Below are 26,166 nucleotides of genomic sequence, written 5' to 3'. Positions count from 1 at the left end.
GTCTATCCCAGGACCCAACATCTCTCTCCTTCCTCACTCTCACTATATCCCTGCATGCACGATCTCTCTCCTTCTTCAAACTCACTCTATCCCTGCACCAACCTTCCCTCTCTTTCTTCACTCTCACTCTATCCCTGCACCCACCTTTTCTCTCCTTCCACACACTGTCTCTATCCCTGCAATGCCATCTCTCCCCATCCTCACACTCATTCTACCCCTGAACATAACCTCTCCCTCCTTCATCACACTCACTCTATCCCTGCAACCACCTTCTCTCTCGTCACTCGCTCTCACTCTATCCCTGCAATGCCTTCTCTCTCCTTCTGAACACTCACTCTATCACTGAACATAACTTCACCCTCCTTCATCACTCTCACTCTATCCCTGCACCCAAAATCTCTCTCCTTCCTCACACTCTCTCTATCCCTGCAACCACCTTGTCTCTCATCCCTCGCTCTCACTCTATCCCAGCAACGCCATCTCTCTCCTTCCTCACTCTCGCTCTATCCCTGCACCCACTGTCTCTCTCCGTCTTCACTCTTACTCTGTCCCACGACCCACCTTCTCTCTACTTCCTCACACTCACTCTACCCGGCACCAACCTTTTCTCTCTTTCCTCACACTCACTCTCGCTCTATCCCTGCACCCACCGTCTCTCTCCGTCTTCACTCTCACTCTGTCCCACGACCCACCTTCTCTCTACTTCCTCACACTCACTCTATCCCTGCACCAACCTTTTCTCTCTTTCCTCACACTCACTCTATCCCTTCATGCACCTATCTCTCCTTCCTCACTGTCACTCTAGTCCTGTAAGTACCTTCTCTCTCCTTCCTCACTCTCCCTCTATCCCTTCACCCACCTTCTCTCTACTTCCTCACACTCACTCTATCCCTGCACCCACCTTCTCTCTCCTTCCTTACTCTCACGCTATCCCTGCACGCACCTTCTCTCTCCTTCCTCACACTCACTCTATCCCTGCACGCACCTTCTCTCTCCTTCCTCACACTCACTCTATCCCTGCACCCACCTTCTCTCTCCTTTCTCACAGTCACTCTATCCCTGCACCCACTTTCTCACACTTTCATCACTCTCACTCTATCCCTGCACGAACCTTCTCTCTCCTTCCTCACAATCACTCTATTCCTGCACCCACCTTCTCTCTACTTCCTCACACTAACTTTATCCCTGCTCCTACCTTCTCCCTCCTTCCTCACACTCACTCTATCCCTGCACCCACCTTCTCTCTCCTTCCCCACTCTCTCTCTGTCCCTGCACCCACCTTCTCCCTCCTTCTTCACACTCACTCCATTCCTGCAGCCATCTTATCTCTCCTTCCTCACACTCACTTTATCCCTGCACCCACCTTCTCTCTCATCCCTCGCTCTCACTCTATCCCTGCAATGCCATCGCTCTCCTTCTTCACTCTCACTCGAGCCCTGCACCCACCTTCTTTCTCCTTTATCAAACTCACTCTATCCCTGCACCTTCCTTTTCTTTCTACCTCGTTCTCACTCTATCTCTGCAAACACCTTCTCCCTCCTTCCTCACTCTCACTCTATCCCTGCACCCAACATCTCTCTCCTTCTTCAATGTCACTCTATCCCTACACGCATGATCTCTCTCCTTCCTCACATTCACTCTATTCCTGCACCCACATTTTCGCTCCTTCCACACACTGTCTCTATTCCTGCAATGCCATCTCTCCCCATCCTCACACTCACTCTACCCCTGAACATGACTTCCACCTCATTCATCACACTCACTCTATCGCTGCACACAATCTCTCCCTCCTTCATCACACTCACTGTATCCCTGCAACCACCTTCTCTCTCGTCACTCGCTCTCACTCTATCCCTGAAATGCCTTCTGTCTCCTTCTGAACACTCACTCTATCCCTGAACATAACTTCACCCTCCTTCATCACTCTCACTCTATCCCTGCTCCTACTTTCTCCCTCAGTCCTCACACTCTCTCTATCCCTGCACCCATCTTCTCTGTCATCCCTCGCTCTCACTCTATCCCTGCAACGCCATCTCTCTCCTTCTTCACTCTCCCTGTATCCCTGCACACAACTTCTCCCTCCTTCCTCACTCTCACTCTATCCCTGCACCCACCTTTTCTCTCCTTGCTCACACTCACTCCATCCCTGCAACACATTCTCTCTCCTTCCGCACACTCACTCTATCCCTGCACCCACCTTATCTCTCTTTGCTCACACTCAGTCTATCCCTGCAACACATTCTCTCTCCTTCCGCACACTCACTCTATCCCAGCACCCACCTTTTCTCTCCTTTCACACACTCACTCTATCCCTGCACACTTCTTCTCCGTCCTTCCTCACTCTATCCCTGCATGCACCTTCTCTCTTCATCCTCACACTCACTCTATCCCTGCATCCACCTTCTCTCTCCTTCCTCGCTCTCACTCTATCCCTGTACACAACTTCTCTCTCCTTCCTCACACTCACTCTATTTCTGCACGCACCTTCTCCCTCCTTTCTCGCTCTCTCTCTATCCCTGTATCCACCTTCTCTCTATTTCATCACTCTCACTCTATCCCTGCACCCACCTTCTCTATTTTCCCTCACACTCACTCTCCCCCTGCACCCACCACCTCACTCTTCCTCGCACTCACTCTGTTCCTGCACCCAACTTCTCACACCTTTGTCACTCTCTCTCTATCCTTGCACACTCCTTCTCTCTCTTTCCTCACACTCACTCTGTATCTTATCACACGCATTCCTACACACATACACTCTCACACATACAGTTACTCCTATACACACACTCTCACACACACACACAGATACTCCTAAACACACTCGCGCACACATACAAACTCACACACACAGTTACTCCTACACACACACTCTCTCACACAAACAGATACTCCTACACACATACACTCTCACACATTCCCACCTCAGGTGACTGACTGTGTGGAGTTTGCACGTTCTCCCCGTGTCTGTGTGGGTTTCCTCCGGGTGCTCTGGTTTCCTCCCACAGTCCAAAGATGTGCAGGTCAGGTGAATTGGCCAGGCTAAATTGCCCGTAGTGTTAGGTAAGGGGTAAATGTAGGGGTATGGGTGAGTTGCACTTCGGCGGGGCGGTGTGGACTTGTTGGGCCGAAGGGCCTGTTTCCACACTGTAAGTAATCTAATCTAATAAACAGGCACTCTTACACACACCGACTCTCACACACACAGTTACTCCTAAACACACACTCTTTCACACACACAGATACTCTTACACACATACACACTCACACACACACACACACACACAGTTAGTTCTACATACACACTCTCTCTCACACACAGATACTTCCACACACATACACTCTCACACACACACAGATATTCCTACACACACACTCTCACACACACACAGGCACCCCGACACTCAGACACTCTCCCACGCACACAGGCACCCCGACACTCAGACACTCTCCCACACACACAGGCACCCCGACACTCAGACACTCTCCCACACACACAGGCACTCCTACACACATACACTCTCACACACACACAGGCACAGATGCTCCTACACACACACACTCTCTCTCACAGACACACTGAAACTCCGATATACCCACACACTCACACACGCAGACACTCCTATATACACACTCAACACACACACAGGCACTCCTACATACACACTCAAACACACACAGGCACTCATACACACAAACTCTGACGCACATACAGATACTCCTACACATACACTCTCTCAAGCGCACTCAGATACTCCTACACACACACACACACACACACACCCTCTCACACACACAGGCTTTCCTAAACACACACTCACACACACAGATACTCCTACACACACACACACACACACTCTCACACACACAGGCTCTCCTAAACACACACTCACACACACAGATACTCCTACACACACAGGCACTCCTACACACGTACACTCTCACACACAGACAGGCACTCGTACGCACACACTCTCTCTCACGCACACAGATGCACCTACACACACACACTTGCACACACACAGACACTCCTACACACACAGACACTCCTACACACACAGATGCTCCGATACAAATGCATACTCTCACACACACATACTCCTATACTCAGACACACTCACAAACACAGATACTCCTACACACACACTCTCACACACATACAGACAATCCTACACACACACACTCTCACATACACACAAATACTCTTACAAGCATACACTCTCTCACACACACAGGCACACCTACACATTCCCACTCACACACACACACAGTTACTCCTTCACACACACTCTCTCACACACAAAGATACTCCTACACACATACAATCTCACACACACAGGCACACCTACACACATACAATCTCACACACACAGGCACTCCTACACATATACACTCTCTCACACACACAGGCACTCCTACAAACACACTCTCACACACACACAGATACCACTTACCTAACACTATGGGCAATTGAGCATGGCCAATTCACCTGACCTGCACATCTTTGGACTGTGGGAGAAACACACAGATACTCCTACACACACAGACACTCCAATACAAATGCACACTCTCACACACAGGTACTCTTACACTCAGACACTCTCACACACACAGATACTCCTACACACACACTCTCACACACGCACAGATACTCTTACAAACATACACTCTCTCACACCCACAGGCATACCTACACAAATATACTCTCTCACACACAGGCACACCTACACACACACTCTCAAACTCACACAGATACTCCGATGCACATTCACACACACACACACGCACACACACAGGCTCTCCTACAGACACACAGACAGGTACTCCTATACACACACACCCAGGCGCTACTATACACACACGCACACGCACAGGCACTCCTATACACACGTAATAACAGATACCCCGGAGTGAGATACAGACTAGATTCTGATCGAGGGGCAGAGGGTGGTTTATATACAGAATAACGGATACCACGTAGTGAGTTACAGACTGGAATCTAATCGAGTGGTTCAGGGTGGTTTATATACAGAATAACAGATATGCCAGAGTGAGTTATAGAAAGGAATCTAATCGAGGGTTTCAGGCTGGGTTATACACAGAATACCAGATACCCCGGAGTGAGTTAGAGACTGGAATCTAATGGAGGGGTTCAGGGTGGTTCATATACAGAATAACAGATATCCCGGAGTGAGATACAGACTGAAATCTAATCGAGGAGTTCAAGGTGATTTATACACAGAATAACCTGGAAACTGTTCAAGGTGTTCAGGGTGGGTTATACACAGAATAACAGATATCCAGGAGTGAGTTACAGACTGGAATCTAATCCAGAGGTTCAGGATGGAGTATATACAGAATAACAGATACCCCGGAGTGAGTCACAGACGGGAATCTAATTGAGGGGTTCAGAGTGGTTGAGATCCAGAATAACAGATACCCCGGAGTGAGTTACAGTCTAGAATCTAATCGAGGGTTTCAGGGTGGTTTATATACAGAATAACAGATAGCCCAGAGTGAGTTACAGCCTGGAATCTAATTGAGAGGTTCAGGGTGGTTTATATAGAGAATAACAGATACCCCAGGGTGAGTTACAGACTGGAATCTAATCGAGGGGTTCAGGGTGGGTTATATACAGAATAACAGATACCCCGGCAGTGAGTTACAGACTGGAATCTAATCAAGAGTTTAAGGGTGGTTTATATACAGAATAACAGATACACCGGAGTGAGATACAGACTGGAATCTAATCGAGGGGTTCAGGGTGGTTTATATACAGAATAACAGATAGCCCGGAGTGAGTTGCAGATTGGAATCTGATCGCGGGGTTCAGGGTGGTTTATATACAGAATAACAGATAGCCCAGAGTGAGTTACAGCCTGGAATCTAATCGAGGGGTTCAGGGTGGTTTATATACAGAATAACAGATAGCCCGGAGTGAGTTGCAGATTGGAATCTGATCGCGGGGTTCAGGGTGGTTTATATACAGAATAACAGATAGCCCAGAGTGAGTTACAGCCTGGAATCTAATCGAGGGGTTCAGGGTGGTTTATATAGAGAATAACAGATACCCCAGGGTGAGTTACAGACTGGAATCTAATCGAGGGGTTCAGGGTGGGTTATATACAGAATAACAGATAGCCGGGAGTGAGTTACTGACTGGAATCTAGTCGAGGGTTTCAGGCTGGGTTATATACAGAATAACAGATAGCCCGGAGTGAGTTACAGACTGGAAACCAATCGTGGGGTTCAGGGTGGTTAAAATACAGAATAACAGATAGCCCGGAGTGAGTTACAGACTGGAATCTAATCGAGGGGTTCAAGGTGGTTTATATACAGAATAACAGATACCCCGGAGTGAGTGACAGACTGGGCTCTAACTGAGGGGCTCAGGGTGGTTTATATACAGAATAACAGATACCCCAGAGTGAGTTACAGACTGGAATCTAATCGAGGTGTTCAGGCTGGGTTACGTACAGAATATCAGATACCCCAAAGTGAGCAACAGCCTGGAATCTAATCAAGGGGTTCAGGGTGGTTTATATACATAATAACAGATAGCCCGGAGTGAGTTACAGACTGGAATCTAGTCGAGGGGATCAGGGTGGGTTATATACAGAATAACAGATACCCCGGAGTGAGTTACAGACTGGAATTGAATCGATGGGTTCGGGGTGGTTTATATAGAGAATAACATATACACCGAAGTGAGTTACAGACTGGAATCTAATCGAGGTGTTCAGTGTGGTTTATATACAGAATAACAGATACCCCAGAGGGAGTTACAGACTGGAAACCAATCGAGGGGTTCAGGGTAGTTTATATACAGAATAACAGATACCCCAGAGTGAGTTACAGACTGGAAACCAATCGAGAGGTTCAGGGTGGTTTATATACAGAATAACAGATACCCCAGAGTGAGTTACAGACTGGAATCTGATCGCGGGGTTCAGGGTGGTTTATATACAGAATAACAGATACCCCGGAGTGAGTAACAGCCTGGAATCTAATCAAGGGGTTCAGGGTGGTTTATATACAGAGTAACAGATACCCCAGAGTGAGTTACAGACTGGAATCTGATCGCAGGGTTCAGGGTGGTTTATATACAGAATAACAGATACCCCAGAGTGAGTTACAGACTGGAATCTGATCGCGGGGTTCAGGGTGGTTTATATACAGAATAACAGATACCCCGGAGTGAGTAACAGCCTGGAATCTAATCAAGGGGTTCAGGGTGGTTTATATACATAATAACAGATAGCCCGGAGTGAGTTACTGACTGGAATCTAGTCGAGGGTTTCAGGCTGGGTTATATAGAGAATAACAGATACCCCGAGTGAGTTACAGACTGGAATCTAATCGAGGGTTTCAGGGTGGTTTATATACAGAATAACAGATACCCCACAGTGAGTTACAGAAAGGAATCTAATCGATGGTTTCAGGCTGGGTTATATACAGAGTAACAGATACCCCGGAGTGAGTTACAGACTGGAATCTGATCGAGGGGATCAGGGTGTTTTATATTCAGAATAACAGATAGCTCGGGGTGAGTAACAGACTGGAATGTAATCGAGGGGTTCAGAGTGGTTTATATACAGAATAACAGATAGCCCGGAGTGAGTAACAGACTGGAATGTAATCGAGAGGTTCAAGGTGGTTTATATACAGAATAACCAAAATCCTCGGAGTGAGTTACAGACTGGAATCTAATCGAGGGGTTCAGGGTGGGTTATATACAGGATAACAAATACCCCATAGTGAGTTACAGACTGGAATCTAATCGAGGGGTTTGGGTGGTTTATATACAGAATAACTGCCACCCCAGAATGAGTTAGAGCCTGGAATCTAATCGAGGGGTTCAGGGTGGCGTATATGCAGAATCACAGACACCCTGGAGTGAGTGACAGACTGTGTTCTAACTGAGGGGTTCAGGGTGGTTTATTTACAGAATAACAGATACCCCGGAGTGAGTTACAGACTGGAAACCAATCGAGGGGTTCAGGGTGGTTTATATACAGAATAACAGATACCCCGGAGTGAGTTACAGACTGGAAACCAATCGAGGGGTTCAGGGTGGTTTATTTACAGAATAACAGATACCCCAGAGTGAGTTACAGACTGGAAACCAATCGAGGGGTTCAGGGTGGGTTATATACAGAATAACAGATACCCCAGAGTGAGTTACAGACTGGAAACCAATCGAGGGGTTCAGGGTGGGTTATATACAGAATAACAGATACCCCGGAGTGAGTTACAGACTGGAAACCAATCGAGGGGTTCAGGGTGGTTTATTTACAGAATAACAGATACCCCAGAGTGAGTTACAGTCTGGAATCTAATCGAGGGGTTCAGGGTGGTTTATATACAGAATAACAGATACCCCGGAGTGAGTTACAGACTGGAAACCAATCGAGGGGTTCAGGGTGGGTTATATACAGAATAACAGATACCCCGGAGTGAGTAACAGACTGGAAACCAATCGAGGGGTTCAGGGTGGTTTATTTACAGAATAACAGATACCCCGGAGTGAGTTACAGACTGGAAACCAATCGAGGGGTTCAGGGTGGGTTATATACAGAATAACAGATACCCCGGAGTGAGTTGCAGACTGGAATCTAATCGAGGGGATCAGGGTGGTTTATTTACAGAATAACAGATACCCCAGAGTGAGTTACAGTCTGGAATCTAATCGAGGGGTTCAGGGTGGTTTATATACAGAATAACAGATACCCCAGAGTGAGTTACAGACTGGAAACCAATCGAGGGGTTCAGGGTGGTTTATTTACAGAATAACAGATACCCCAGAGTGAGTTACAGTCTGGAATCTAATAGAGGGGATCGGGGTGGTTTATATACAGAATAACTGATACCCCGGAGTAAGATACAGACTGGAATCTGATCGAGGGGATCAGGGTAATTTATCTGTGGAATCACATTTTTCTTGGAGTGAATTACAGACTGGAATCTAATCGAGGGGTTCAGGGTGATTTATATACAGGATAACAGCCAATCCGGAATGAGTTTGAACCTGGAATCTAATCGAGGGGTTCAGGGTGGTCTATACACAGAATAACAGATACCCCGGAGTGAGTTACAGACTGGAATCAAATTGAGGGGTTCACGATGGTTTATCTGCAGAATACCAGATACCCCGGAGTGAGTCACAGATTGGAATCTAATCGAGCGTTTCAGGGTGGTTTATACACACAATAATAGAAACCCCAGAGTGAGTTACAGATTGGAATCTAATCGAGGTGTACAGGGTGGTTTATCTGCGGAATTACAGATTCCTCAGAGTGAGTTAGAGACTGGAATCTAATCGAGGGGTTCAAGGTGGTGTATATGCAGAATAACAGACATCCTGGAGTGAGTGACAGACTGGAATATAACTAAGGGTTTCTGGGTGGTTTGTATACAGAATAACAAATACCACAGAGTGAGTAACAGACTGGAATCTAATTGAGGGTTTCAGGGTGGTTTATATACAGAATAACAGATACCACAGAGTGAGTTACAGACTGGAATCTAATCGAGGGGTTCAGGGTGGTTTATATACAGAATAACAGACACCCCAGAGTGAGTTACAGTCTGGAATCTTATCGAGGTGATCAGGGTGGGTAATATACAGATTAAAAGATACCCCGAAATGAGTTCTAGTCTTGAATCTAATTGAGGTGTTCAGGGTGGTTTATATACAGAATAACAGATACCCCGCAGTGTGTTACAGTCTGGAATCTAATCGAGGGGTTCAGGGTGGTTTATATACAGAATAACAGATACCCCGCAGTGTGTTACAGCCTGGAATCTAATCAAGGTTTTTAAGGGGTGTTTATATAATGGATACCCCGGAGTGAGATACATGCTGGAATCTGATAGTGGGGTTCAGGGTGTTTCATATACTGAATAACCACCACCCCAGAATGAGTGACAGACTGGAAACTATTCAAGGTGTTCAGGGTGGGTTATATACAGAATAACAGATACCCCAGAGTGAGTTACAGACTGGAATCTAATTGAGGGTGTCTGGGTGGTTTATATACAGAATAACAAATACCTCAGAGTGAGGTACAGACTGGAATCTAATCGAGGGATTCAGGGTGGTTTATATACAGAATAACAGATACCCCAGAGTGAGTTACAGACTGGAATCTAATCGAGGTGTTCAGTGTGGTTTATATACAGAATACTAGACACACTGGAGTGAGTTACAGACTGGAATCTAATCGAGGGGTTCGGCGTGGTATATACACAGATTAACAGATACACTGGAGTGGGTTACAGGCTGGACTCTGATCGTGGGGTACAGGGTGGTTTATATACAGAATAACAGATACCCCTGAGTTAATTACAGACAGGAATCTAATCGATGATTTCAGGGTGGTTTATATACAGTATAACAGATACCCCGGAGTGAGTTAAAGACTGGAGTCTAGTCGAGGGTTTCAGGGTGGGTTATATACAGAATAACAGATAACCCCGGCAGTGAGTTACAGACTGGAATCTGATCGTGGGGTTCAGGGTGGTTTATGTACAGAATAACAGATACCCCGCCGTGAGTTACAGACTGGAATCTAATCGAGGGTTTCAGGCTGGGTTATATATAGAATAACAGATACCCCGGAATGAGTTACTGACTGGATCTAATCGAGGGATTCAAGCTTGTTTAGACACAGAATAACAGATACTCCGGAGTGAGTAACAGACTGGAATCCGATCGCGGGGTTCAGGGTGGTTTATATACATAATAACAGATACCCCGGAGTGAGATACAGACTAGAATCTGATCGAGGGGCACAGGGTGGTTTATATACAGAATAATAGATCCCCCGTAGTGAGTTACAGACTGGAATCTGATTGAGGGGTTCCGGATGGTTTCTTTCTGAATAACAGATACCCTGGGAGTGGGTTACAGACGGGATTATGATCGAGGGGTTCAGGGTGGTTTATATACAGAATAACAGATAGCCCGGAGTGAGTAACAGACTGGAAACCAATCGAGGGGTTCAGGGTGGTTTATATACAGAATAACAGATACTCTGGAGTTAGTTATAGACTGGAATCTTATCGAGGGATTCAAGCTGGGTTATATACAGAATAACAGATACCCCGGAATGAGTTGCTGACTGGATCAAATCAAGGGGTTCAGTGTGGTTTATATACAGATTAACAGATACCCCCGGAGTGAGTTTACAGACTGGAATCTAATCGAGGGGTTCAGGATGGTTTATATACAGAATAACAGACACCCTGGAGTGAGTTACAGCCTAGAATCTCTTCGAGGGGTTCAGGCTGTTTTATATACAGAATAACAGATATCCCGGAGTGAGTTACAGTCTGGAATCGAATCGAGGAGTTCAGAGTGGTTTATCTGCAGAATAACAGATATCCCGGAGTGAGTTTACAGACTGGAATCTAATCGAGGGGTTCAGGATGGTTTATATACAGAATAACAGACACCCTGGAGTGAGTTACAGCCTAGAATCTCTTCGAGGGGTTCAGGCTGTTTTATATACAGAATAACAGATATCCCGGAGTGAGTTACAGTCTGGAATCGAATCGAGGAGTTCAGAGTGGTTTATCTGCAGAATAACAGATATCCCGGAGTGAGTTACAGACTGGAATCTAATTGAGGGGTTCAGAGTGGTTTATATACAGAATAACAGATATCCCAGAGTGAGTTACAGACTGGAAACTAATCGAGGGGTTCAAGGTGGTTTCTGTACAGAATAACAGATACCCAGGAGTGAGTTACAGACTGGAATCGAATCGAGGGGTTCAGGGTGGGTTATATACAGAATAACAGATACCCCGGAGTGAGTTACAGACTGGAAACGAATCGAGGGGTTCAGGGTGGGTTATATACAGAATAACAGATAGCCTAGAGTGAGTTACAGCCTGGAATTAAATAGAAGATTTGAGGTGGTTAATGTACAGTCTCATATAACGGAAGTTAGTTACAGATTAGAATTTTATTGACGGGTTCGAGGTGAATTTATGAAGAATAACAGACCCCCAGGAGTGATCAACAGACGGGAATCGAATTGAGGGGATTGGTTGATTTATCGACAGAGCAACGGGATACGAGAGGAGGGAAAGCAGAGGACAGAGTACCCACCATGGACCAACTCAGCAATGAGCTGAGCCAGACAGGATTCACCGGCTGTATGTGGAGGTTTCCATGTGTTCTGGAAGATGGGAGAGAAACAGGCAGATACTCACCCAGAGACCAACAGGCAGGGAGGGACTGAGGGAGATTTGGATTTCCAAATGGCCTCAGATCTACGCCGCCTTTAACTGTAACAGGGACTGAGCAGGGAGAGTTTGGGAAGAGGCCAGTTCACAGGAAGGTAACCATTAGCCAACATTTCGGAGGGTAAATAATTTTACCAAGGATTGAAATGGGATAGTGAGGAAATGGCATCGGAATATTGTAACTCTGCACTGAACAATTCACATTGACCTGCAAGCAATTCCTTTTGCTGAAAATAATTCCAAATCTTGTGTAACATTTACGTGTTACAGTCATAAACTTCACAACTTTACTGACTCCCCACAGTCCTAGTTTGAAAACTATCCTCCTCTGTTTTCCCCTTTCACTGAAGATATTCATATCCCTTTTATAATTACTGCCATTCTGGTTACAGTGCTGCCCATCTCGCACTGTCTATATTTCTCCTCAATCCTGTTGAAAGACACTTAAACCAAGACACACATAGTTCCAGAAAGAGCTTTGTTTAATTGCAGGTCCATTATTTTCTTTTATTTGCAGACAACACACAATTTGAACCCACAGAAGGTCAGTGTGGGATTTGAGAAACCCTTCAATTTGGGATGAGGCCTAGCCAGACAGGCTTCTGATCCAACGCTGCAAATCTACCATTCAGTGGCCGAGCTCTTTCAGGTTTTGTATATTATGTTTCTCTCATATATTAGGAGTTTGGAAAATAAGGCAGACCTTACTGGAATGTCACATTATCTCTCCGCATTCACTGTAAACAAGTTCTGGGATTTGCATTTTAACCCCCTTCAAAGAGCTGTCTCCATTTCCTATCTCTGCTGGCATCAATAAATGGAAATAATTTGGAGATGCCGGTGTTGGACTGGGGTGTACAAAGTTAAAAATCACACAACACCAGGTTATAGTCCGACAGGTTTAATTGGAAGCACGCTTGCTTTCGGAGGTGAATCACCTGATGAAGGGGCTTCCAATTAAACCTGTTGGACTATAACCTGGTGTTGTGTGATTTTTAACTTTGAATGGAAATGGCTTTTGACACATTGCCCCCTCTCCCTTGCTGAAAGTATTCCTGACACAAATCAGTCAGGCAGACATCTTAGATTTGTCCACAGCCACCATTTTATATCAGCACAGCGATGACATTAACTTTATAAATAGAGAAAGGCAACAGAGACTGACATCAATACAGATTAAAAATATTGAACATAGGCCCCATACTAATGTTGAGGATTCTCCACCTTAAACCAGCACCCCCCCCCACCCCCCCACCAACATAAAGGACTGGGCAGATCGTGGGTGTAATTGCTGAGGTTGCCTCAGAATGTTCCTGCTCTCAGTGTGACTCCTACATTTCACACATACAGACACACACACAGACATACACACACACACAGACACACAGACATACACACAGACACACAGACATACACACACAGACACACAGACACACACACAGACACAGACAGACAGACATACACAGACAGACATACACACAGACACACAGACATACACACAGACACAAGACACACACACACAGACGCACACACAGACACATACACACAGACATGCACACACACAGACACACATAGACACACACAGTCACACAAACAGACACATACACAGACACACACACAGATAGACGCACAGACACGCACACAGACACATACACACGCAGACACGCACACAGACACAGAAACACACACAGATACACACATACAGTCACACAAACAGACACATACACAGATAGACACACAGACATGCACACAGACACATACACACGCAGACACGCACACACAGACTCTCACACACACACATTTTCATGCACACACACTGACTCTCACTCACACATCACTCACACACACACTTGCGCCCTCTCTCTCTCTCGTTCTCACTCACTCTTCCACTCAGTATGGGTTCAGGGGGTTTATACATCCAATAACAGATACCCAAGAGTGAGTTACTGACTGAAATGTAACCGAGCAGTTCAGGGGGATTCATGTACAGAATAACAGAGAGCCAGAAGAGAGTTCCAGGCAGGAATCTAATCGAGGGGTATAGGATTTATGACCCGTGTAACAGATACCAGGAAGTGGGTCACAGACTGAAATCTAATCGAGGTGTTTGAGGGTTTACTGAGAGAGTAATAGTTAGCCAGACTGTGAGTTAAAGACTGGAATCTAATCGAGAGGGCGTGGCTGGTGTATACACAGAATAACGGACACCATAGAACTAGTAGCAACAGGAATCTAATCAAGACTATCGGGGTGGTTTATACGCAGTGTGACAGAAACCCAGCAGTCTGTTACAGATTGGATTCTAATTGAAGGGTTCAAGGTGTTTTTTTTCTATCATGTAACAGTTGAGGTGATCGAAATTATAGAGTCATGCAGCATGGAAACCAACCCTTTGACCCAACTGCTCCATGCTGACCAGTTTTCGGAAACTGAGCCAGTCCCATTTCCTATCCTCACACCTATTCTGAGGTCTTTTAAATGTTAGGATTGTACTTGCCTCTATCACTTCCTCTGGCAGCTCCTTCCATATACGCACCACGGCACTGTGTTAAAAAGTTTCCCTTCAAGTGTTTTTTTTACATTTTTCTCCTCTGACCTTAAATGTATGCCCTCCGTGATGTTATATCCCTCAGTAAACTCATCACTCAGCCTCCTATGTTCCAGGGAAAAAGGTCCCAGCCTCTCCTGAGAAGTCAAGTCTTCGTGTCTTGGTAACATCCTTGTAAATCTGTTTCATACCGTTTGCAGTTTAATATCATCCTTCCCATAGCAGGGTGAACAGGATGGTATGCAGAGCTCCAATGTGGCCTCACCAATGTCTTGTACAGTCCTAACACGACATCCCAACTCCTGGACTCATTGCTCTGACCAATGAATGCAAACGTGCCAAAGGCCTTCTTCACCTCCCACCTGTGGCCTCACTTTCGAGGAACTATGTCCCTGCATTCCTCATCCTCTCTGTTTGGCAACACTCCCCAGGGCACTACCATTAACTATGTAAGTCCAGCCCTGGTTTCTGTTCTCTCACACTCTCACTTTTCACACACTCTCAGAACAGGTACAAAGTTAGGCTGCATTATAGACAGTGCAGATGGTCTCTTACGCACCGTCTCTCCCTCGCGCGCGTGCACGCACACTCTCTCATGAACTCTCTCTTGTGTGCAGTCTCTCTCTCTCTCTTCCTCTCTCTCTGTGAGCCTCTCTCTCGTTGTCTCTCTGTCTCTCTTCCTCTCTCTCAATCAATGTGTCCTTCTCTCTCTCTCTGTCTCTCTGTCAATGTGCCTCTCTCTCTCTCTCTCTGTCTCTCTCTTCCTCTCTCACCGGGCGGCACGGTGGCACAGTAGTTAGCACTGCTGCCTCACAGCGCCAGAGACCTGGGTTCAATTCCCGACTCAGGCGACTGACTGTGTGGAGTTTGCACATTCTCCCCGTGTCTGCGTGGGTTTCCTCAGGGTGCTCCGGTTTCCTCCCACAGTCCAAAGATGTGCAAGTCAGGTGAATTGGTCATGCTAAATTGCCCATAGTGTTAGGTAAAGGGGTAAATGTAGGGGTATGGGTGGGTTGCGCTTCGGTGGGTCGGTTTGGACTTGTTGGGCCGAAGGGCCTGTTTCCACACTGTAAGTAATCGAATCTCTCTATCAATGTGTCCCCCTCTCTGTCTCTCTATCAATGTGTCCCTCTCTCTCTCTCTCTCTGTGTCTGTCTCTCTATCAATGTGTCCCCCCCCTCTGTCTCTCTATCAATGTGTCTGTCTGTCTGTCTCTCTCTCTCTCTCTCTCTGTCTCTCTATCAATGTGTCCCCCCTCTGTCTCTCTATCAATGTGTCTGTCTGTCTCTTTCTCTCTCTCTGTCTCTCTATCAATGTGTCTCTCTATCAATATGTCCCTCTCTGTCTCTCTCTTGCTCTCTCACTATCAATGTGTCCCCTCTCTTCCTCTCTCTCTATCAATGTGTCCCCCCCCCGTCTCTCTATCAATGTGTCCCTCTCTCTCTCTCTGTGTCTGTCTCTCTCTTGCTCTCTCACTATCAATGTGTCCCCTCTCTTCCTCTCTCACTATCAATGTGTCCCCTCTCTTCCTCTCTCACTATCAATGTGTCCCCTCTCTTCCTCTCTCTCTATCAATGTGTCTGTCTCTCTCTTCCTCTCTCTCTATCAATGTGTCCCCCTCTGTCTCTCTATCAATGTGTCCCTCTCTCTCACTGTCTGTTTCTCTCTATCAGTGTGTCCCTCTCTCTCTCTCTGTGTTTCCCTCTCTCTCGTTGTCTCTTTCTCTCTCTGTTGCTCTCTCTCACACACACACTCTCGCTCTCTCTCTCACTTGGCTCCTCTCACACTCGCACGTTTTCTCAGAATCCCCCTCAATCACTGTCCTATTTTCCATTTCGGGTAGATATCTCCAACTCACAGAAGGTTAACCTGACGGGACAGCTAACAATCACGAGGACAATTCTTACGCTGCCATTTATTTCCGGGGTTTGGAGTTGGAAACTGAGGAAGTCTTGCTGTAATTATACAGAGGGATTGGGGGAGAGGGATGAACCAACTCCAGGTTTCCGAGTGTTCTGAAAGATTCAAACAATGGACCATCTCGCTCTGACCCTTTCCATGCCCCTCGTAATCTTATACACCTCCGGCAGGTTTACTCCCCATCTTCTCCACTCATCGGGAAACAAGATGAGTTTATTCCATAATTACACATGGGAATTCACCAGCTGCCTACAGAGAGAGAGAGAGAGACAGAGAGACAGAGAGAGAGAGACAGAGAGACAGAGAGAGAGAGAGACAGAGAGACAGAGAGAGAGACACACAGAAAGAAAGAGGAACACATTGATACAGAGAGGAAGACAGAGACAGAGAGACAGAGGGAGAGAGACAGAGAGAGAGACAGAGACAGAGAGAGAGACAGAGAGAGAGAGAGACAAAGACAGAGAGACAGAAAGAGAGAGACAGAGAGAGAGACACAGAAAGAAAGAGGAACACATTGATACAGAGAGGAAGACAGAGACAGAGAGACAGAGGGAGAGAGACAGAGAGAGAGACAGAGAGAGAGACAGAGAGAGAGAGAGACAAAGACAGAGAGACAGAAAGAGAGAGACAGAGAGAGAGAGACACAGAAAGAAAGAGGAACACATTGATACAGAGAGGAAGACAGAGACAGAGAGACAGAGGGAGAGAGACAGAGAGAGAGACAGCGACAGAGAGAGAGGGAGAGAGACAGAGGGAGAGAGACAGAGAGAGAGAGAGAGAGAGAGAGAGAGACAGAGAGAGACACAGAGAGAGAGAGAAAGAGAGAGAGAGACAGAGAGAAAGAGAGACAGAGATAGAGAGACAGAGAGACATTGAGAAAGAACGCAGTATTGGCAGCACAGTGGCTGAGTGTTTGCACTGCATCTTTTTAACTCCAGGGACCGGGTCCGACTCCAGCCTCGGGCGACTGCATGTGTAAACTTTGCACACTCTCCCCGTGTCTGCATGGGTTTCCTCCGGGTGCTCCAAATTCCTCCCACAGTCCAAACATGGGCAGGTTAGGGTGGACTGGCCATGCTAAATTGTCCCATAGTGTCCGGGGATGTGTAGGTTAGGATGCATTGGCCATGCTAAATTTTCCCATTGCAAATTGTCCCAAAGTGCCCAGGGATGTGCAGGTTAGGATGGATTTGCCATGCTAAGTTGTCCCATAGTGCCTAGGGATGTGCAGGTTAGGGTGGATTGGCCATGCTAAATTGTCCCATAGTGCCCAGGGATGTGCAGGTTAGGGTGGATTGGCCATGCTAAATTGTCCCATAGTGCCCAGGGATGTGCAGGTTAGGGTGGATTGGCCATGCTAAATTATCCCATAGTGTTAGGTGCATTAGCCAGAGGGAAATGGGGCTGGGTGAGTTTCTCTTCTTGGCACTGACTGTGCCAAATGTACTGTTTCCATACTGCCGGGAACTTAATCTCATGCACTGGGACCCCTGACATTTCTTAGGAACCTGAAACCACCCCCCCCCCCTTCACCTTTGGGAAATGCAGAAGGAGACATTCAGCGCAATGGTAATCTCAACTGGAGTGTTCTAGTGGAGCTGTCTCCTCCTGCGTGACTGAGCTGCAGGTGGAGCGAAGAAAGATTTGTGATACCCTCGCAGCTTACCCACAGACCCAGGACGGTCCAGAGTGTAGTAGGAAGAGGTGGGGGAGCATCCGGGAATAGGTCAAACACCTCAGGACTTGTTGCCAGGAAAAGGCGAAGTCGGGCTGCCAATGCCCTAACCCCTTTCCCGTGACCACTCCCTCTGCCCCACTTGGTACGCTCAGGGAGAAAGTGAGGTCTGCAGATGCTGGAGTTCAGAATCGAGAGTGTGCTGCTGGAAAAGCACAGCAGGTCAGGCAGCATCCGAGGAGCAGGAGAGTCGACGTTTCGGGCATAAGCCCTTCATTAGGGATGACGCCTCATTCTTGATGAAAGACTAATGCCCGAAACGTCGATTCTCCTGCTCCTCGGATGTTGCCTGACCTACTGTGCTTTTCCAGCAGCACACTCTCAACCCCCCCCCCCCCCCAAGGGTAACGCAGCCTGAACTAGGCCCATCCTTTTTTACAGCCACCTACAGAGAGTGGAAGAACAGCCATCAGGTCTGAGGAGGGACTTGTGTTTGAATGCTAGGGTGGTCGCAGGTAAAGGACTGTCCCCCCTGTATTTCGGGTACACACCCTCTCTCACTCTGCTCCATGTCAGCAGCCTGGAAGCCAGACTAAAGGAAGATTCTCCCTCAGTCTGACCACTGCTAACCAGCTGAACAAAGTGAAGCAGGGTTTCCTCAGCTCCAGGCAACAGCGTTCAAATGGAAAACAATTGTGGAAAAGAAAATCAAATTTAATTACACCAACCACTTAGCCAATTAACTGAATCAAAATGATTCATCAATCAATTCCACAAAGGCAAAAAAATCTCTTCTCTCGAAGCTGACCATGTGTCGGACTCTCTGGAACTAAAACCCAAACCTTTATTTTTTAAAGAGCTCTTTGGTTTGTCAAAAAAAAAAGACCTTTACAACATAAAGAAAACCTTTTCAAACACATAAGCTTCTAAAATTTCTGAACTAAGTTTGAAAATCTTCAGCGTTGTCGACCCTTAAAAAAGACTTGTTTAAGAATTCTGTTTGATAAAAAAAACTCAGGGTTTCTTGGTGTTTGGTTTTTTTGATACTGGTTTGAATATCGATAAAGCAGAATAGAAAAAAAGTCTTATCTTGGTAAACTACAATGATTATTATGATAAATTAAACAGTAATAAATCTTTTATTATGCCTTCAATCCTAGGAGTGGCTGTAGGATCGACATTGCTTATAAATCCAGAAATTATCTGAAGCACATTGCGACTTCACAATTGATTGGCACTGAGTTCCATGTGAGCACTTTGATCTCTCCAGATATAATAGCTGTTTTTTAATACATTTACGGAGTGAGAGATGATGCAGTAATTGTACTGTGTAATTCAGCCCATAATGACTGAAGGGCGCTGAGTCACTTGATTATCAGTACGATGACCTTGTTTAAGATGTACTTCAGAGTTATAATGGAATGACTTTGGGATGAACTTCCTTAAACTGAATGCGCACGCAGTCGTCACTGTAACGGTGGTAGAGAAACAAATGGCGGGGGGAGAGCTAGCAAAGAGGACAATAGGTGGATGGGGGTGGGGACGAAGGTGATAGGTCAGAGGGGAGGGTGGGGGAAGGTAGCAAAGAGTACACTGGATGGATGGGTGTGGAGACGAAGGTGATAGGTCAGAGGGGAGGGTGGGGGATGGTAGCAAAGTGTACAATAGGTGGATGGGGGTGGGGGTGAAGGTGATAGGTCAGAGAGGAGGGTGAAGTGGAGAGATGGGAAGGAAGATAGGCAGGTAGGACAGGTCATGAGGATAGTGCTGAGCTGGAAGGGTGGAACTGGGGTAAGGTGGGGGGAGGGGAAATGAGGAAACCGGTGAAGTCCACATTGATGCCCTGGGGCTGAAGTGTTCCGAGGTGGAAGATGAGGCGTTCTTCCTCCAGGCGTCTGGTGGTGAGGGAGCGGCGGTGAAGGAGGCCCAGGACCTGCATGTCCTCGGCAGAGTGGGAGGGGGAATTGAAATGTTGGGCAGTGGGGTTGGTTGGTACGGCTGTCTATACTATTGAAGGAAGATTTCTTTCCTCCCGTTCTTAAATCTGGTGAATGAGTTATTTACCTTGTGGGATTTTTCAGCACTGCTTGCTGGAATTCTTGCACACATGATCAAGGTGAACATCAACGCCTTACTCCCTCACCGTTTGGCAATTGCATTCTCAACTTCCATTCGTCCGACCAAAATGGACGGTATCTTCCTTATTCCCGTTATCTTCAAGCTGACAAGTTCCTGCCTTCCCCCCTCTCAGCTGAATCTAAACTACCCACGGCCTCTTTGATTCCTTTTCTTAATTCACGGTTCCACGCCCTGCTCAATTTTTTTCGATCGGTTGCAAAACCTGGAAACGATACGGTTATCCGCCCAGACAAATGGTTGATCGAGATTCGGATGAGGAGAGGGTGAGGACGGCAGATTCTGAAGATCAGAGTTGAGAGAGTGTGGTGCTGGAAAAGCACAGCCGGTCGGGCATCATCCGAGGAGCAGGAGAATCGATGTTTCAGGCAAAAGCCCTTCATCCCTCCTTCCTGATGCCCGAAACATCGATCCTCCTGCTCCTCGGATGCTGCCCAACCAGCAGTGGTTGCGATTAGTTGGCAGCTCTGTCACTTGGTGCTGATTCATTGGTCTCAAACTCCCAAACTGAAAAAGACACTGGATTCGACTCTGTGCGTCATTCACATCGGCCAATCTTCATTCATCCTCATCCATTCTGCCCAAGCCCACAACAGTTCATTTTTCTTGTTGAGAAACAGAGTGGAGTCACAATGGGACTACTTTCTCTCTCTCTCTCTCTCTCTCTCTCTCTCGCTCACACACACTCACAAACACGGAGAAAGTGAGGACTGCAGATGGTGGATATGCCAGGGTTGGAGGATTTGAGCTACAGGGAGAGGCTGAACAGGCTGGGGCTGTTTTCCCTGGAGCGTCAGAGGCTGAGGGGTGACCTTATAGAGGTTTACAAAATTATGGATAGGATAAATAGACAAAGTCTTTTCCCTGGGGTCAGGGAGTCCAGAACTAGAGGGCATAGGTTTAGGGTGAGAGGGGAAAGATATAAAAGAGACCTAAGGGGCAACCTTTTCACTCAGAGGGTGGTGCGTGTATGGAATGAGCTGCCAGAGGAAGTGGTGGAGGCTGGTACAATTGCAACATTTAAGAGGCATTTGGATGGGTATATGAATAGGAAGGGTTTGGAGGGATATGGACGGGGTACTGGCAGGTGGGACTAGATTGGGTTGGGATATCTGGTCGGCATGGACGGGTTGGACCGAAGGGTCTGTTTCCATGCTGTACGTCTCTATGACTCAGAGTCGAGAGTGCGGTGCTGGAAAAACACAGCAGGTCAGGCAGCACCCGAGGAGCAGGAGAATCGACGTTTCAGGTTTGATGAAGAGCACGATGAAGCACTTTTGCCTGAAAGGTCGATTCTCCTGCTCCTCGGGTGCTGCCTGACCAGCTGTGTGTGTCCAGCCCCACACTGCTGACTCTGATCTCCAGCATCTGGCGTCCTCACTCTCTCCCTGTTGCACTCTATGGCTGACAGACAGACAGACAGACAGCCACCTATGGTGACGCAGAACGGAAACCAGTTCCAATCCGCTGTGATCCCGTTGGACTGCGAGTCAGGCTGGAGATCACTGAAGGGGGCGGCACGGTGGCTCAGCGGCTAGCACTGCTGCCTCCCAGCACCAGGGACGCAGGTTCAATTCCCACCTTGGGCAACCATCTGCGTGTGGAGTTTGCACGTTGTCCCCGTGTCTGCGTGGGTTTCCCCCCACAGTCCAAAGATGTGCAGATTACGCTGGATTAGCCATTTAAATTGCCCACAGTGATAGGTTAATTAGTCAGAGGGAGATGGGACTGATTGGGTTAATCTTCGGAGGGTCGGTGTGGACTGGTTGGGCCGAAGGGCCTGTTTCCACGCTGTAGGGGAATCGAATCTCAAGTAATCCTGATCCATCTGGGCGTCTCGCGTTAGTCTTCAAGGGCACGTTGCAACCGAGCAATCCCAGGAACTGAGGGATAGAGTATCGTGAGATGGGAAAACAGGCCGGGGATGGCAGTGAGGAATTTCGCGATGCATTACCCTGACACAAACACCAGGGCTGTGACTAGGAGCGATCCACTTGAGGCCATGACTGCCGCACTACCACTGCGTCGCACGATGAGCTCACCACTCTCACCCGTCTCGAGTTGAACATGGATTCCCTTCCTCTTCGCCACGGTGGTGAGGGAAATCCTGTGGCCGTACGGGAAGGGCTCAGATGCTCCTACTGTAAACACCCTGTAAGGAGGGATGAGAACCTCCTGTTGCGTCCTGTTGTAAGAGCAGTCCTGAATCAGGGCACCGTCGATGTGGTGAATTTCGAAAAGCGTGTTTGCTGCTAAGTTTTTGTTGATGAAATCGAAGGCGACCTTCTCATTCAGTGAGGAAGAGGCGAAGAATCCAAACCGTATTTCAGATCCTTTCCTGCCGTAGGCTGTGTCCTTGATTCCTCTGTAAGATGTTTTCAAGCCGGCCTTTGGTAGCTTCTCCAAAGCGACTGTCAGAAGATAATGATAGGCTTTGAATTTGAAGTTTTCTGCGTAGACGGTGTCACTAACACCATACTTCTGCACGGCATCATTGAATATTCCAGAAAAACCCCATGGTGTTGTATAGGTATAAACAGCGACCATGTGCTCCCTCTGAAGTCCATTGGGTATACGACAGTCCATGGCTCCATTTGCTTTCTCCCAGGCCTTTTGAAAGTCTCTGTTCTGACTGGTCTCCATTTTGATGTTTTCTATGGCGATCTGATCAGATGTTTTGCTCTGTTCAAAGATATAAGCTGCAGAAAAATCGTTCATGTTCAGCTCGAAAGCGTCTTTTGCGTTGTTTATGGCTTTACTGTCAACGAGGATCCCCTGACCTGGAAGATAAAGCAAAGGTATGACACGGAAACACAGAATATAGGATTAGGCCCTTCAGCCCTTCTAATCAAGCTGGAAATGGACCGCAGGTCAGGCAGCATCCAAGGAGCCACAAGGATCGGTGCTGGGTCCTCTACCTTTTGTCATTTACATAGGTGATTTAGATGCGGGCATAAGAGGTACAGTTAGTAAGTTTGCAGATGGCACCAATATTGGAGGTGTAGTGGTCATCGAAGAGGGTTACCTCAGATTACAGCAGGATCTGGACCAGATGGGCCAATGGGCTGAGAAGTGGCAGATGGAGTTTAATTCAGATAAATGTGAGGTGCTGCATTTTGGGAAAGCAAATCTTAGCAGGACTTATACACTTAATGGTAAGGTCCTAGGGAGTGTTGCTGAACAAAGAGACCTTGGAGTGCAGGTTCATAGCTCCTTGAAAGTGGAGTCGCAGGTAGATAGGATAGTGAAGAAGGTATTTGATATGCTTTCCTTTATTGGTCAGAGTATTGTGTTCAGGAGTTGGGAGGTCATGTTGCGGCTGTACAGGACATTGGTTAGACCATTGTTGGAATATTGTGTGCAATTCTGGTCTCCTTCCTATCGGAAAGATGCTGTGATAATCGATAGGGTTCAGAAAAGATTTACAAGGATGTTGCCAGGGATGGAGGATTTGAGCTGCAGGGAGAGGCTGAACAGGCTGGGGCTGTTTTCCCTGGAGTGTCGGAGGCTGAGGGGTGACCTTATAGAGGTTTATAAAATTATGAGGGGCATGGATAGGACAAATAGACAAAGTCTTTTCCCTGGGGTCGGTGAGTCCAGAACTAGAGGGGAAAGATATAAAAGAGACCTGAGGGGCAACTTTCTCACACAGAGGGTGGTACAATTACAGCATTTAAAAGCTGGCCAGCTTGCTGCGAACAATGAGCTGTTTGAGGTTTGGTGGGTGTTTAAAGGTAAGTAGTGGAGTTGTGGGGAAGGTCTTGGTGAGGTGCTCATCCTCATTGATAATGGGTTGCAGGTCACGAAGAACATAGCGTAATTTTTCAGCTCCTGGGAAATACTGAACACCTCCCACCTTGTACATGGCAGGTACTGATGTGACTCAGCCAGCGTTGTCTATCTTATACGTTGCAGGCAAGGATGCCCGGAGGCATGGTACATTGGGGAAACCGAGCAAAGGCTACGACAACGGATGAATGGGCACCGCACAACAATCAACAGACAGGAGGGTTCCCTCCCAGTTGGGGAACACTTCAGTGGGCCAGGACATTCAGCCTCGGACCTTCGGGTTACCATCCTCCAAGGTGGACTTCGGGACAGGCAGCAGAGGAAAGTGGCCGAGCAGAGGCTGATAGCTAAGTTCGGTTCCCATAGGGAGGGCCTCAACCGGGACCTTGGGTTCATGTCACATTACAGGTGATCACCATTGCACTATACACACACACAGATATTCCTACACACACACACACACACTCTCATACACACGGACACAGACACGCGCGTGCGCGCGCGCGCACACACACACACACACACACACACACACACACACACACACAGACATACAGGCACTCCTATACACATATACAGATGGACACACACAGGCACTCCTATACACACACACACACACACACACACAGACATACAGGCACTCCTATACACATATACAGACGGACACACACAGGCACTCCTATATACACACACTCTCACGTACATACACACACACGCACACACACATACACACACAGGCACTCCTGTACACATATACAGACGGACACACACAGGCACTCCTATATACACACACTCTCACATACATACACACACACGCACACACACATACACACACAGGCACTCCTGTACACATATACAGACGGAAACACACAGGCACTCCTATACATACACACACACACACACACAAACAAACACACAAAGACATACAGGCACTCCTATACACATATACAGATGGACACACACAGGCACTCCTATACACACACACACACACACAGAAATACAGGCACTCCTATACACATATACAGATGGACACACACAGGCACTCCTATATCCACACACACACAGGCACGCCTATACACACAAACGCACAGACATACAGGCACTCCTATATACACACACTCTCACATACACACACAAAGGCACTCCTATACACACACACACACACACACAGGCACTCCTATACACATATACAGACGGACACACACAGGCACTCCTATACGCACACGTGCACACACACATGCACTCCTATACACGTATACAGACGGACACACACAGACACTCCTATATACACATACACACACACAGGAACGCCTATACACACACACACACACACAGACATACAGGCACTCCTATACACACACACACTCTCACATACACACACACACACACACACACACACACAGGCACTGCTATACACACACACACAACACACGCACAAAGACACACAGGCATTCCTATACACATATACAGATGGACACACACAGTCACTTCTGTACACACACACACACGCGCGCACACACACACACACACACACACAGGCACTCCTATACAAATATACAGACAGACAGACACACACACACACACACACACACACACACACACAGGTGCTCCTATAGATATATACAGATGGACACACACAGGTACTCCTATACACACACAGAGACACACAGGCACTCCTATACACATATACAGACGGACACACACAGGCACTCCTATACACATACACACAGACACACAGGCACTCCTATACACACATACAGACACACAGGCACTCCTATACACATATACAGACGGACACACACAGGCACTCCTATATACACATACACACACACACACTCAGGCACTCCTA

General features: G+C 47.1%; 1 protein-coding gene across 3 annotated transcripts in view; it reads right to left on the bottom strand.

Annotated features, from left to right (window-relative positions):
* Nucleotides 1-21,798: 21,798 nt before the first annotated feature.
* Nucleotides 21,799-26,166, bottom strand: part of LOC140468521 (T-cell ecto-ADP-ribosyltransferase 1-like) — a 19,287-nt gene continuing 14,919 nt past the window's right edge. For all 3 annotated transcript variants that reach the window (XM_072564606.1, XM_072564605.1, XM_072564604.1), the window contains exon 2: nt 21,799-23,308. In XM_072564606.1, coding sequence (XP_072420707.1) covers nt 22,479-23,246 — 768 coding nt within the window. In that variant the 5' untranslated portion in view covers nt 23,247-23,308 and the 3' untranslated portion in view covers nt 21,799-22,478. The remainder of the gene's footprint in view (nt 23,309-26,166) is intronic.

The sequence above is a fragment of the Chiloscyllium punctatum genome, chromosome 47 (genome assembly GCF_047496795.1).
Source record: "Chiloscyllium punctatum isolate Juve2018m chromosome 47, sChiPun1.3, whole genome shotgun sequence".
In the NCBI taxonomy this organism is placed as follows: domain Eukaryota; kingdom Metazoa; phylum Chordata; class Chondrichthyes; order Orectolobiformes; family Hemiscylliidae; genus Chiloscyllium; species Chiloscyllium punctatum.
Note: the sequence above shows the minus strand (reverse complement) of the source record. Positions and strands in the feature narration are given on the sequence as shown.